The 15,323-nt window shown below is 37.4% G+C and overlaps 1 protein-coding gene and 3 pseudogenes across 2 annotated transcripts; 3 read left to right on the top strand and 1 right to left on the bottom strand.

The window, feature by feature from the left end:
* Window positions 1–2,574: 2,574 nt before the first annotated feature.
* On the bottom strand, window positions 2,575–6,700 carry LOC148735271 (uncharacterized). Of its 2 annotated transcripts, none has more exons than XM_088755664.1 (6): window positions 6,530–6,700; window positions 6,099–6,255; window positions 5,695–5,870; window positions 5,096–5,243; window positions 4,531–4,590; window positions 2,575–2,875 (listed from the first exon to the last, which is right to left on the bottom strand). In XM_088755664.1, exons 1-6 carry the CDS (start codon window positions 6,683–6,685, stop codon window positions 2,580–2,582), a joined length of 993 nt encoding a protein of 330 aa, XP_088611790.1. In that variant the 5' UTR covers window positions 6,686–6,700; the 3' UTR covers window positions 2,575–2,579. The 2 variants fall into 2 exon arrangements, with proteins under 2 accessions (XP_088611790.1, XP_088611791.1); XM_088755665.1 differs by having other exon boundaries at window positions 5,156–5,243.
* A 40-nt stretch (window positions 6,701–6,740) lies between these two features.
* Window positions 6,741–7,857, top strand: LOC148735270 (uncharacterized; annotated as a pseudogene).
* Window positions 7,858–9,287: 1,430 nt separating this feature from the next.
* LOC148735269 (uncharacterized) lies at window positions 9,288–10,123 on the top strand (annotated as a pseudogene).
* Window positions 10,124–11,110: 987 nt separating this feature from the next.
* LOC148735268 (uncharacterized) lies at window positions 11,111–13,433 on the top strand (annotated as a pseudogene).
* Window positions 13,434–15,323: the final 1,890 nt, after the last annotated feature.

The raw sequence follows: 15,323 nt of genomic DNA, 5'->3' as shown, positions 1-15,323 counted from the left end.
ATAAGAGTCTCCACATGATTGTATATGTGCCATAAACACACTCAAACTGAAGCGTTCCTGAAAAGACAGTTAGATGTGCAATATCAGAACGACCTAATTTTCTTCTTTGAATGAAACAGCCACCTTTCACAAATTCTGCAAGAAAAGGTTAGATACGAAATAGCAATCTTTCATGGACCCTCCGAAAAACTGTCCAGTGTCCCATTTAAAGCCACAAAACATGTTCAGTGAAACCAGGTTTAACTGAATGAAAATCAGTAACAGAAAACGAGAAACATCAGTTCCAGAAACTCCTACGAAAAAGAAATTTAAACAATGTTTAATAAAACAGGTTTGAAACGTGTTTTCTCTTAGGTGTAAAGGTGATAGAAAAGTTAAGTGTAGCCTTTGTTTGCAAAATATCACTTTCGTAAAACGCTACCGAAAAGTCTTAAGGATTAAGCCGTGTATGTGTACAGGTCAGAAACATTAGATGTAGCTCCCTTTGAGACGTTTAATAGAAAATATAATAACATTTTCTACAATAGCATTATCCGACATATTTCATTGAACTTCTTTCATACTTTAACATGGTTCGTACGCTTTTGACTTTCTGAAATTCCATGACTTTCCATGACTTTTTCCATGACCTTTTCCGATTTTCCATGACCCAATTGTTCAAATTATTTTTCTCAATATATACTTAAAGTACCATCAATTCGTTTTTTCCTTGCATGTTAACCAAATTGTAGAAAAGAAGAAGATGCTAAGACCAGTTAAATTCATACGTATAACACGGAATCTTTATTTCCGTGCAACAAAATGACACAAGTGCAACAACACGACGTAAACAGATACTTTTTTACTAAACTTTACAGTCCAGAACTATATCTTTTAAATTTCCTAAGATAAACTTTACAGTCCAGAACTATATCTTTTAAAATTTCCTTATAAAACTGTACAGTCCAGAACTATATCTATTAAAATTTCCTAACAAAATCTGTACAATCCTGACTTAATTTCCTTACAAAACCTGTACAGTCCAGAACTATATCTTTTAAAATTTCGTAACAAAAAATGTATAATCCAGACTTAATTTCCCAACAAAACCTGTACAGTCCAGAACTATATCTATTAAAATTTCCTAACAAAATCTATACAATCCAGACTTAATTTCCTAACAAAATCTGTACAATCCAGAACTATATCTTTTAAAATTTCGTAACAAAAACTGTATAATCCAGACTTAATTTCCTAACAAAACCTGTACAGCCCAGAACTATAAAATCTTAATTTCCTTACAATACAGTCATTGTTTCAGTGTTCACAATTGCAGTATGAGGTTTCAGTTTTCATCTACAATATAGAAAAATATATGAGTGCATCCTTGTATGGTAATGGTAACAAATCTATTTGTTCTATGGTTAAATGCTTGCAATTCTGGTAAATAACTTCAAGAAAGCAGTACTTTTGGACAGGTTGTCACTCGGACTTATTTATCACACTCTTCCAATTCCTTGTTTAAGTTTTCTAGTTCTATCTTCTTCTCCTTTGCTGCATTTCTGAGTGCATTTGATTCGGTTAACAAGACGAGCTGCCTCTTCACCTCAGCCTCTTTAGCTAATTTGTCAGCATCAAACTGTAAGGTGGTGATCTCTGTTTCAAGTCTCTTCTTTTTCTTCTGGAAATCAGCTTTTGCTTCATCCACAGATTTTCGTTTGTGGCTTTTGGCAACATTTTCCGCAAGCTGTCGCTGCTCTTCAAGATGGGCGTGATACCGCTGTCTTCCTGCTTTAGCAGAGGTAAGAAGCTCGTTCGAAATGACCAATTTATCAAGTCCATCAATACTCAATATGTGGTCATGAATGGTGCGTTGGGCAACGAAAGTGGTCTCCTTCATATTCTCAATCATTAGCTGTCGGTTAAAGGAAAATCCCCTTTCTACACTTGCTTGCCCACGTGAGAGACACAAGAGGAATTTCACAACGTCCCACAGTTTGGAAAGTGAACCGACAAGACCAATGTGTTTTTGGAGAAATGCATCCAATCTCTGATCTGTAAAGTCAAAGTCTTCAAACTCAGACTTGTGCACCTGTGTAGCCCGTTCCGTAAATTCACTGTACTGTGACAACAAAATGTCACAATCAACAATGCATCCAATTTGTATGTGCCATTTTGGGATGGCATTGCATAATACAAGTGGTAGAGGGGTGTGCCATTCTCGAGCTTGATGGCATTAAGCTTGGTGACACTGTTTGTCATGTCAGTGAGTAGTCGATATTCATTAGATGATGATGGAATCCTGTCTAGCCAGTGTCCTTTTAGTGCTTTGCCGCTTGAGGCTTTTAGAATAGTGCCCAGTTTCAGCGAGCACAAAAAAAGCCAAAAACTTCTCATCCTCTCCTCCACTCAGCACAGGAAGAATAACACCACCATCATGCTCTGTGTCATGTTGAACATTGTGCCAAAGCCCCTTCCATGCATCTGTATCAAAATATGTGATGCCAAATGACTGTAGGATCCACATTTCATGATTACTGAATGTGAGATCTACAACCTCGGTTTCTTCTTCTTTTATGACACCACCACCACCACCACCACTAAGTGCACGCTTTGACACTGTCTCCAGCAATATGGGCTAACAGGGATGCCAGTATTTGTTGAGTTGCTTCTGTTGGGATGGGCTCTTGTTCAATTGGGGTCTCAACAGCATCATCACTATTTCCTTGCAATGGGGCTGGTTTGAAGATGATGCTTTCTTTAGCCTCAAGAATTCTCCTCATTTGCATCCCGCCATACATGAAAGGCTTCCGAAAAGGCAAATCTTCAGGAAGTCCCTCAACCTCAAAACCACCCTTGAGGTATGGCACTCTTGAAGGTTTTCCAACCATTTGACCTAAAGGTAATGAGAAAACGAAGTCAACATATAATAGTTATGTGTGCATATGGGATTCATCATACAGGTGTTATTTTTGATGATTACAATACATTCTTCATGATCTTTTAATGGTAGCTAACATACATCATATTCATGATTCATACATGCACTTACAAACTCTCAAGATAATTTTAACCTAAAAACAAGCTTCTGTATATAATAATTCTGTTTCTACTGTGAATAGTCTATCAAAGAAAATATATGGGTAAGCAAATAAAAAGTTGAAGTTGAAAAACGAATTGATTACTACCAGTATTTGTGAACCTGTTCTTTTTTGCAATTTTAGCACTAAGATTTCGGAGAATGTAATAGTTTTCTAGGGCTGTTGAGACTTCCCAAAACTCGCCTATTTTGATGAAAATATTGTCTGGTGTATCCTTTATTTTAGAGTTTTTTTGTGATATATTTAGCATAGCTCCATAGATACCCCTGATAACAAGAATCTAAAGGATTTCAATTGGCTGTACCAGTAAAAGCAACTATAGAATGATTAAGAAACCTGTATCACTGAGAACAGAAAGTTTTATATAACGTTGGAGGACCTCTAATAATTATTCATTACGGCTTGCCCTTATAGGAAAATAGCAATATGACATCAATAACATTTTTGAGTAATTATGATATTAATGATAATGTAAAAGCTAAAATATACATTCTCAAACCATAACAAGATTGAGTATATTGGTGGTATTTAATGATGTTGGTCCCAAGACCCAAACAACAATATCTTTTACAACATCTATGAAAAATAATGTAGCCTTTATAATAATTAACTCGTGGGGTATACTCCATGTGGACTTGGGTTTGGGTGTTCAGCCAGAACCCTGAAATGGTCAACCTGAAAATCTTAAATTCATACATCGTATTTATGACAAATAAAAAGGGTTATTGCTAAATAACTGCCAGAATAGAAATTGTAGGGTGGAGGCCACATATAATTCTTTTGGTAAAGGTTGAGATTTAAAAGTGCTTAATTTGTATATAAAGCTATACTCTGAATGTGACAGAAAAAAATTGGAAATGGATTTGAATAGTCAATACCCTGTTATTTGACACAGAGCTTGAAACCATTACAACCTTTTGGATTCCAGCACAAACCTTTTCATTAATAATTATTAGTTAATTATCTGGGAGTGTGTACTCTCATATATTTGCTATGATAGCCAATATATATATCTTATTAACCAAGTACGAGGGCCGTATTGGGAGAATATCAGCCCGAGGTCTTGACAGTACGGACCGAGCGCAGTGAGGTCCGTACAAAAAAGACCGAGGGCCGATATTCTTCCAGTGCGGTCCTGAGCAAGCTTGGTTAATAAGAGATTTATTATACGACTGAAGTTCAAAGGGACACAAGCGTGGTATCATTCGGGACAGTGCCCCGTCCAATACTTAGAGAAAATTGGACCGGCAATAGAGCATTTTGATTGGTTGATTTTAGTTATTGGCCCTCTGACTGCCCGAGTCGTGTAATAAATGGGATTACACACTCCCAGAGAATTAACTAATAATTATTAATGAAGAGGCGTGTGTTGGAATCCAAAAAGTTGTAATCACAAAAACGTGCATGGAATCACACAAATGCATGCATACAATAATCATTGCAATCTTACTGTATTTTTGGTTGAATAATGCTGTTATGTCTTTATATGTAACATCTTTGTTGTCTGCACCTGCAAATAGATAAACATAATTTACTAGAATAATGATGTTACTAACTACTCCGAGGGGATATTCCAACTGGTTTAGGGAATATGGGTGTTCCACAGGATCCTGATACTATTACCCTTGTGACAAATAAAAATATTTTTTGATAATGACCTATCAGATCCGAAAGAGTTTAATTCTTGGGTGGTGGTCAATATCATTGAGGATAGTTGGTTATTTAGCATTGTAATGGTATATGAATACCCTAAATTACTTGACAGGAACTGTAGACAAAGTTGGAAATGTAGTTCAAAAGGATACCCTATTTATGACTCAAAGCTTAAGCTTGAAAAACCATACCCTGTTCAGCAGATCATTCCCGTATTCCGGAAGTCAGTATATGGCACAACCCCAAGCATCTTACACTTTACTCATGAAACTTTATTACATGTGACCTACATGGAGGTGTTAGATTTTGCAGAACTAAAACAATAGTGCAGAAATACTGCAAAAAATTAGTGAAAAGCTTACCACCAAAATGGCTTTTGAATTTAAACATCAACTCGGGATTCCTTGACAAAAAGTCTTGACCTGCAGGGGATCCAAAACCAAACAACTGTCCATCAGGATCTTTTTGTAGTACCGCAGTGCAACAGCCATATCCATCAAGAATGTTTACCTGTAAGAGACAGTTCAAAAGTTTCAAATGAACAGGCTAATATTTTTTCAGCATTATGAAATAATGATGGAGTTAACAAGAAGCTTATTTAAGCTGACAGGAAAGAATTTAACAACTCAATGATTAAGGATTTAATTCTGCGACTATTTTATTCTTTTTTCCTTCTTTCTTCCTCTTCTCCAGCTTTCTATACTTCAATCTTTGTTTTTTACCCTATTCATATGGATTTTTTTTCTCTTTGTTCGTTTTTTATGCAAAATTTATATGCTCAATTACTTACAGGATCTATCGATGTGGGGATTTGAAGATTTAACTTTTCACATTTGCCCCGACCCGTGTTGTTGAAGTATTTTGAGAACTGACTCAAATAAGTCAATGGAATCAATGTGGAATATAATATTTTGATTCTCGTCAAACGCCGAGGAATTGAAAATAATATAATATGACTCACCAGCTTAATTATTTGATCTCTTATCTTTTTGACTGTCCTTTCAATATCTTCGGGATTCAACTCGCCCGCTATATTCTGCGAACTCTTATATAAATTTATTTCTTCAGCAGTGAGTTTCGCCCACTCTTTGGCAGCAAACGAATTTTTTTCTACCATAGAAAGGTTTCGACACTGATCTAGAATTTAAATACAAAGTGTGCATGAGCGTTTAGTTTAATTACTCTCTTGTTTAGCTCTAAACTATTATCCAATTACTAAAGAACGACAAAAACCCTACTCGATCAAGCATAGCTTGGATTAATTTCACATTGGAAAGAAACATAAAGCTTAAAACGGGTTTAACTTCAGTGTAGTTTGTTCGTAGTATTATATATGGCGTAGACGAATATTTCATAAACTTTTACCTTTGCTGAACAGCTCCCTACAAAAGTTATTGTATGACGTGGGAGCTCGTATGTAGGGGATGCTTTTTACGCTTTTTGCTGACGGTGCGGTATCTTGATCACTCGAAGTCGAACTTGCCGCTGCTTTTCTCTTCTTTCGTTCGCTTCCAATCCAATTCTAAATATTCAATACCAAATAAAGAACTAATAGTAAATCGAATCGGTTTTCATTGAATTCAAAAGTGTATAACTAATTTATTTAATAGTAAAAGCGCTTGGAAGATTTCACTACGGTGCGTGACATTCGCGGCAACCACCAGTAAAAGGGTCCGAAACACACGCCTTACCAGCGAGATCACAGAAAAGGATCCAAGCAACATTCCATATTTACGCTACTATCTAACATAAATATATGGAATCTATAAAAGCATTTTAACCAATGCAAGTCTTACCTTTACAGTTTCCTTAGTCACTTTAGCTTCTGCACTGGCCTGTTCAATGAGATCGTTGTGGGCTTGACCCTTTCCAGTCATGCCTTGGTCAAAATACCGAGACAAAATGGATCTTTTAACATCAGTTAACAGATTATTTTTCCTTGATGAAGCCATGATGAAACGATTGGCACAATACTTAAGTCACGATTGACTATGATCTAGACTAGCTATGGTCACGATCAAACGCTGGATAGAGGATATGCGATCTCTTGAAGACGATCAGCTCTTGTTGACATGCCAACAGAACGACCGAAATGAAATCTGGGAATGTTTGACAACGAGAATGCTAAGAATGTATTTTGAAGTGGGCTGAGCCCAGCAAGGGAAATTTCTTTCTTCGGGGTGAGCCCATTTCCTCCGAGTGAACCGGGTGGGAAAAAAGCGTTCAAAATTGAGTTCGGTTTCCCATTCCAGAGTAATTTTTATTTCGCTGGCATTTAACCCAAATGATTTAACAGAAACAAGTGTCTCTCACTCCAGGAGAGTTTTGGGCTATCTTCGTACGCTGATTCAAAGGTAGCTAGTCTGAATACAAAATCCTCTTGAGTTGAAAAAAAAAAAATTAACAAACGGCAAAATGCCACTCGTGTTTTGTTAAGTCACCCCGGAAAAGAAAAATGTGTATGCACTGAAATATATTATCCATGTAATTATAGAAGCGAAAGTCATTGTTTTTCTTGTTGTCATCAACAGGTTTATCACCTCGAGAGTCGCAGTGGACCAGCCTAAACAGCATACCGATGACGCCATCCGGATAGTAATCCTCTATAAAGATCAGGATACTGCAGTGTCTATCAACCGACAGCTGAGAGATCTTAGCAGCAAGCTGCAAAAGACCATTCAATCCATGTTTATTAGCCGCAAGCTTAAACAAGATCTAAGCCTGCGTGAGCCCAAGCCTAACATCGTAACCCAGCAATGCGTTGCTTATCTATTCAAGTGTGACCTGTGCGATGCAGGTTATGTCGGGTACACAAGGGGCCACCTTCACACGCACGTTGAGGGACACCGTCAAAAGGCGTCATCTACTTACAGGCATTATTCCAAAGAATATAACACTGCTGTTCCAAACAATTTCTTAACACGCTTCAATGTAATCATAAAATGCACGAACAAATTTGACTGCCTTGTTAATGAAATGCAGTGTATTCAAGATCTTAAACCAGCATTGAATGTACCTACACTCGGATTCTCTTCGTGCTTAAGTATTCATGTTATTAGCTTGGCACTCTTTTATGCAAATTCGCTTCAACTTAGCCTCTTCACAAACCGCATTTTATCATTGACTGCGTAACCTTGATAGTGGCGCAAGATGCACCGAAATGTCGGTGTCTATCCCTTATATTTCTTGTCTCATTTATCAATGTTGCATGCCAAATCCCTTTCACCGGTTTGACGTTTAGGCTCCCATGAGGACTGCAATACCGTCAAGAGCAGGAGATTATGAAGAAGGACTACTTTAACATTCATTATTCATTGTTTGCAAGAATCGACATTTATTCAATTTTTTTCGGGAAAAAATTGAAAATAAAAATGGGTTTTTTGTTACTGCTATGACAGTTTTACGATCTTCAACCTTATGAATCTATGTAAATTTCAAAATTCTAAGTAGCGATTAGAAATCAAATTTTGAGTGTCTCCAGTTTAATAATCAATTAATTAATTGATCTACACTTAAAACTAAATGACTTGACCATGTAGACAGAATAATTTTTCCATGTTACGTAACATAAAAAACAGGGTACCAAATAATAACTTTCCGTCTCTGTAAGTTGCTGAGTTAAGGTTTTGTAGTTTTTTATAGTTTTGTAATATTTTACTTTCAAAAAGTGATTCAAAGTTTTCGTCAACTGATTTCCGAGATAGTTTAACGACTAGGCGAAATCTAATAAAATGTGAAATTAGTTTTGGGGGAGATTTTATGTGCCGAGACAACCCATGGCGTTTTTATCAATTATTCAGGTCAATTTAGGCATAGGCCCTTTAAACTAGATTTGCATAGTAGTTTCAATCATGTCCTAACAAACTTTTTCCTGAAACTGAAAACTACACCTTTTGCTGTTCATTACGAGGAAATAGGCATTCATTTGCGTTAAAAGGTGGACAATCGTGTGAAAATACAATCATTAGAGATAAAAAACTGTCATTTACGCTTAAACAAGAACCAATAACGATTTTTGCATTTTGATCAGTATTCAATGACAATTTTGGGCATTCTTATGCGTCATTCGTCAAACAAAAGAGAAAAAGATACTTTCATTTGCGCGAATATTCGAGTCATTTACAGCATCTTGAAAGTCAATAGAGACAATACACAAACAACATAGTGCAGGAACCATTCATTCACATTTTTATCACATTGTTTACAATTCAATAGCATTACTGGAAGGCATTAGCATGAATAAGACAATTATTAATGCACTTGTACAAACAATTCAGTGTTTTTTCTATTCAATATGCAAAAAGCGATTTTCAAATGAACACCGATTTTTCCTGAATTTACATTCAGTAGAGTTCGTCCGGTTAATTCGCTTCGAAGAAACCGAATACTACTCTAACACAGAGAGAGAATCATGAGAGGATTTGAGGACGAGGAGGAAGACAATCTCGTGGTCGCGGACTAGCTCGGAGTGAACCGATCAAAGGCAAGAGGCATTGTGGCGCGCTACATCAGAGAGGGCAGGATCCAGGAGAGATCACGAGGAAGTGGAAACAAGGTGCGCGTGGATGATAAGATGAGAGATTGCCTAGAGGAAATCATCAACGAAAACTGTTTACTTACACTTTTTCGGATAAACTACCACTCAAATCCGAGATCCATGACCGCACCGTGGCAAGAACATTAGACGGGATGCTCTTCTGAGCGAAACTTGCGAGGCCCCTTCTTGCTGATAGAAACAGACTTGATGTGCTTAATAGGCGAGTCGACTACGCTACTTGGTTTAGAAACCTGTGTGTTTGTCGACGAATGCGGCTACAACATCTGGACGGCCAGAAGCCAAGGTACAGCGCGACAGGGAGAGAGGGCGTACCGTCAAGTGTGCGGCCGGGGCGGACGAAACTTGACCGTGACCATGGCAATTCCGCTTATCAATGGACTTGTGTTTCCTTCAGCAGCTGTTGGCGGAATGAATGCTGCGTGTTTCGATAACTTCTTGGCACAGGCGAGGACAAATCTAGATCCCGATGAGGAGGTGATCTTTGTGTATGACAGAGCACCGGCCCACCAAAACCCGGTCATCCCCGCCCCAAACGCGGAACTTAAAATGCTTCCTCCCTACAGTCGTTTCCTAAACATCGTGGAGCAGGCAATAAGCTGTTTGAAAGCGGCGTCAAGCTGACATCTCGTATCCGGAAATTCAAAGACGCATGGATAACGGAGATGAGCCCAGAGCCAGGAGAATCCCAGTGGGGGAGTTTCGAACACAGCAACTGCTCGAAGCTCTGCACAGAAAGATCGACACTGTGACTGCGGCTAAAAGTGCGCAGTGGTACCGCTTTAAGCAGGCCTATCGGCCAAAATGTTTGAAAAGAGAGATTATTGAAGGGTAAACTGAAATTCAAAGCAAAGTGATTTGGGAATAGGTATTTTTCAATTGAAATTCGATGAGTGAATATTGAAAATAAAAAACGCTCAATTGTTCGTACAAGCGCATAAATAATTGTCTTATACATACTAATTTTGTCTAGGAATGCTATTGAATTGCAAACAGTGTGATAAAAATGTAAATGAATGCTATATGCACTACATTGTTTGTTTAATTTCTCTATTGACTTTCAAGATGGCGTAAATGACTTGAAGGTTACCGCAAATGACAGTGTATTTTTCTCTTTTGTTTGACGAATAATACATAACAATGCCCAAAATTGTTATTGAATGCTGATTAAAATGCAAAAATTGTTATTGAATCTTGTTTACGCGCAAATGATGGTTTTTTGTCTTTAATGATTATATTTTCAGACAATTATTCGCCTTTTAACCCATATGAATGCGTATTTTCTCGTAATAAACAGCAACAGGTGTAATAGATATAACCCCTGTTTACCCTGAAATGATGAAAATAAGTCATTTTACTCCAGCTTAGCAGTATTAAGCTGATAATAGAGGATAACGTAACATTATCATACTGTGCGTGCGATCGACCTATCTTTAAAAAAAAAAAACAACAACATAATTTTAAACTCCTGAGGACGCATTGTTTACTCTCTACTGAAATCGGACTTCACAACGAGCACTTCCAAAAACGTGACGCATAATTAATGATGCATTACCGCTCAGTGTGTAGGTACTTGTGCCTTTAGGCTAGGTTACTACATTCTCTAGCATACACTGTACAAAAACAGCCTGAAATGTCCTCATTTCAGAAGTATTCGAAAGCACGTGCCTCCAAAACCTTACAGGGGCGATACACGATCCCTTTGGACCTTTGATGGATTTTTTCCTCATTCTTCCTGCTTTTACCAAATAGCCGATACACAAGTCCAAGTCCACGAAGTTCCTTCTTTCTTCCTCGCCTAGAGCGATACGGATAACAGTGGTTGAACAAATCATCCTATTTAGCACCTACTGCTTTCTGAAGATAATCAGAGCATCTGTATGCTGTCTGAACGAAAAAATTCTCAAAGAGGAATGGCGCCGTTGAACTACACTCACAAATCTTTGTATACTGAAAAGTATTCCAGCTGCCCCATGGCTTGCATCCAGACCCACAGTGTATGAGTTTGAACTACTGTTGGTATAGCTCACAGTGTGACTTGAACAATAAGACAAAGTTTTCAACTGAGGCTAGGTTTTTATCCTAGATTCATCTTCAACTTACATGGGTTTGATGAGAGAAAGAGTTATTTCTCTGAATTTTGAAGTAACAGACATTGTATCAGAGTGTTGAGATCCTTTAAAAGATATTTAAAAAATGCGATATTACCAGACAATTCGTCATTTCTACGAAATAGATCTAATATAACATGGCAATTGGTATAGAAATTGCCGTCTTCACGTTTTAACTTTAATATTGCTAAAAGTGTTGTAACCAAACAATCTTTATGTGAATAACCTAACCATGAATTTATGAGCGGCTGAGGAGATTTCTTTCATTTTGCTTATGTTTTTAATTGATTTTTCCCTTCCATAGCAAATAGAGCTGTTTACCGTTCGTGCAGGCACATCCATCCATCAAAAGGTGATGGCGAATATTCTATTGACCCCACAATGACAGGAAACACATCGATCGCTTATTGTGACATGACAACTGATGGAGGTAAGCTCAAATGATCATTGACTCAATCTGTGCTGTTCAATAGCAAAAGAACTATGCCCAGTTCAAGACACATGTTCAAATGCCAATTTTGGTCCTGCGCCTGCGATCATATTTCGAGTCGCAGAACTCCAAGTAAACGACTTCCTAATAAGCCAATAGAGCTTTTGTTCCATCAAAAAGCACTGTATCTTCAAATAAAACAGATTTGCTCCAAAAAATGGAAGAAATTAAACAATTGAAATTCCTTTGGTGGTCAAGTGTTGTCACAAAGTACATGTGCATCCACAGCGAAATTACTATTATCCAATTAGAAATTACTTGATAATTGGATGTTCAAAATCGTCATATTCAATGCTAATTTTCATATTGTTTTCAAGAAAATCTGAACTATGGCATAGTAACAATTTTTTAGTTGTTGCAATTTGTAAACTGCAAAAACCAATCATTAAAATAATTTGTTTTATTTTAGTGAGTGGACAGCTGTACAAATGATCTCATTCTCAGAATCAAACCTTCGATTGGAAAGTTCATAAGGCGAATTTAAGGGTCTTCAAAACTATAATGACCATAGTCAGACTTTAAGTTTACCTAATTTACTACAGCTACGAAATGACATGAGCTTCAAACAACTGCGCTTTTACTGTCGCGAGAAGAAAGTTGGAATGGTTTTCCACGTCATGACTAGTGATAATCCCCTGGGTGAGGCCGTGGTAAAGTTTTTCACCGAGGAACACTTAATATCAATCCGGCCCTTCACTTGTGGCTCGTACACAGTTCTTCGCGATGACAACTCTACGTTTGTCTAAGGATTGCAGCAAGCTAGGCTGGAATAAAATCCATCCAGAAGGGAAATGGACCGGTTTTTGGAATGTCCAAAAGTATCGTATCAATAAAAAAATGCACTAAGACGTTTAAATTCTCATAAATTTACCTCAAGTCCCACCAGGAGAGACTGTGATAACTATAAAAGCGACGTAGCTTCTCTCTCTTCTGGAGACACGTGGGCTATCTTCGTACGCTAGGTATTTTACTAGACGTACTGGCTTGTCATGGAGAACTGCTCAATGACACGGATCTGTTTTTCTAGATATAAATGATATTTTGGGCGATAAAAGAAATCTCAGGTCCTCCGGTTTTCTTTCTAGCAGAAGCACAAAGCTGCTAAATTCCAATTTCACTGAAAAAAGAGTGGTGGAGAAGCCATCTCACGTGTGTGCTAATGCATATATATATATTGAATGTAATCGCAAAAGATTCTCGTTAAGAATGATTTTCTTACAGACACGAAAATCGTACACTTAACGATACTCAAGGAAATATGATCTTCTCTAGAGCTTAAAGAGTACGTGTAACCTGGCGGGTTTTGGCTAGTCGCGAATACATGTAAGTCTATTAAATGTATGTATCCATGTATGTTTTTATGTATGCATGTACGTATTTGCGATATTCAGACAGGCTGGCTCAGTTCAGCTCGAAGCTGGTTTAAATGGAGGCGTGTGGAAACAACGACAAGGCCACACCACAATACCGGGAGGTATAAAGCAACTGATCAGATTGGAGTGCAATTTGATCTAAAATCGTACGCGTCATTTCAAAATCAATCGAAAGTACAGCTTAACTTTGATTTCAAATCACAGGTATGATATCACACCAAAATTGCATAAGTTAAATTACCACTTTTTCGCATCCATTTTGAAATCACAAAATTTAATCACTCAAATACAGGATTATTAAGTCGGTACAAAGAATTTATTGATCTAATAATGAGCTGGTTGGTAAACAGTTGCAAGAGTTGTCTTTCATTTCCTGCCATTTGATTGGTTACTTTAAACAAACCTTTAAATCTGATTGGTTATTGCGTTTAAGTAAAGATATGGTATTGGCTGGGAAAGAGACGCGATTTATAGCAAAAAAATGGTGAGATTCGTCGACAAATCCCACCAATAAGAGCCAATGAGATTGCAAGGAACACGTGTGATTTCAAAGTGAAGCTATAAAGAGATGTATATTTAAATGTAGAGAACAGTTCACTGTTGTTGCTCAACATCTAAGACAGATTTTACTAATCCAATGATCATCAACTTTAACAACTGGAATTTAAGACTATTAGAGTTGAGCTTTTATCTCTTACAATCGGCTTAGCATTGTTGGTACATGCACTGAATATGTTAAGCATTTCCTACCGGTTGAAATAACCCATACTTTCCCTGCTTCCTTTATCTAACCCCGAACATGGCTAAACATGATAACGATTCAACTGACTTCCGATTCGCCACCATTAAACTACATATCGCTGGTCTTATTTACGCAGGCTTCAAGGTAGATTATCAATTTGACCTAAATCCCTAAAGATGACATGTCGATACTTCTTGAGCCACCATTAAAGTTAATAAAATCATTAGCAAAACGAGAAAGCTTCATTTAATCTTCATTCCTAGATACCTATGAAAGCATTGCAAAGTTACAAAGCGATACTACTTCTCACTTTCGTTTTTTGATTATTCTAGCCCTTAGTGGAGGGTCTCAGTGGGGTGATGCATTTTACGACTAACGGTTAATTTCTTCCTGTAACAGTTAACAGAGATGTTACAAATTAGTTTAAATCATTAAGAAAACTTAATGACTATTTTTCGTTGTTTTAAAACACAGTTATCCGCTTGCTTTTACCACAAGACTCAGGCAACCAGGACGATTTGAGATCGTGCTGTTCTTCGGCTGATATTAAGTAATTTCTGTCGGCCACAAGACAAGACTTGTAACGATCTAAGTTTTGGACACTTTCCAAACGACGCATCGTAGATAGGAAAACACTTTACGATCAACTTTATTTATGACTATTGGTTAAAATATGCCAGTTTTTACGCCTGAGAGCTAAACTGTTTTGCAGTTTTACGGCTAACGCTTAACCCCATTGAGACCCTCCTGGTGAATCATAAACAAAGCAACACAGCTTTATCCGCAGCATGACGGCACGGATGGGTGTTAGCATTTAAGTTGTTATGCAGTTTACACCCTTCACTCTCAAGGTTGATCAATAAGTAATTGTACTTGTTAAATTGCCTCTTCTTCCACCCGCTCATCTAGGACGACCTCTGTTGACGAATTAAAAATGGTCATTGTCATGTAGGATGTCTGTAAAGGGTGTGTACAATCAGCTTGTCTGAAATTCACAAAATAGATGTTCTTCTTTTAAAAGATGTTGTTCTTGAGTATTTATTCGGTCGGTGTAGGCGGGCATTTAATCGTTTATTGAACTGAACAATACAGAGTCAGATCATTGAAAGAAAGCAAAAGCCCCAAGTTAATAAGCCTATTGACTTATTTTACTTCTGTCAACGCATTTAGGCAAATTTTACAAAAATCAAAATTTTGTTACCGCAGCCCTTCTCTTCGTCGCCCTGCGACTTCCTGCCCGTTCTCATTCTGCCATCAGAAGTCATAGCTATCGATGTTTCCGTTTTCGAACCCAGTGACTGTTTCTTAGAAAGCGTGCG

This window comes from Stylophora pistillata, chromosome 3 (assembly GCF_964205215.1).
Source record: "Stylophora pistillata chromosome 3, jaStyPist1.2, whole genome shotgun sequence".
Lineage (NCBI taxonomy): Eukaryota > Metazoa > Cnidaria > Anthozoa > Scleractinia > Pocilloporidae > Stylophora > Stylophora pistillata.
Note: the sequence above shows the minus strand (reverse complement) of the source record. Positions and strands in the feature narration are given on the sequence as shown.

Coding starts and splice junctions, on each gene's coding strand:
- LOC148735271 (XM_088755664.1), bottom strand. CDS start 6,685: ATGGCTTCATCAAGGAAAAATAATCTGTTAACTGATGTTAAAAGATCC. Junction 6,256..6,529: donor TGACTAAGGAAACTGTAAAG/GTAAGACTTGCA, acceptor TTGAATATTTAG/AATTGGATTGGAAGCGAACG. Junction 2,876..4,530: donor ATTATTCAACCAAAAATACA/GTAAGATTGCAA, acceptor CATTACCTTTAG/GTCAAATGGTTGGAAAACCT.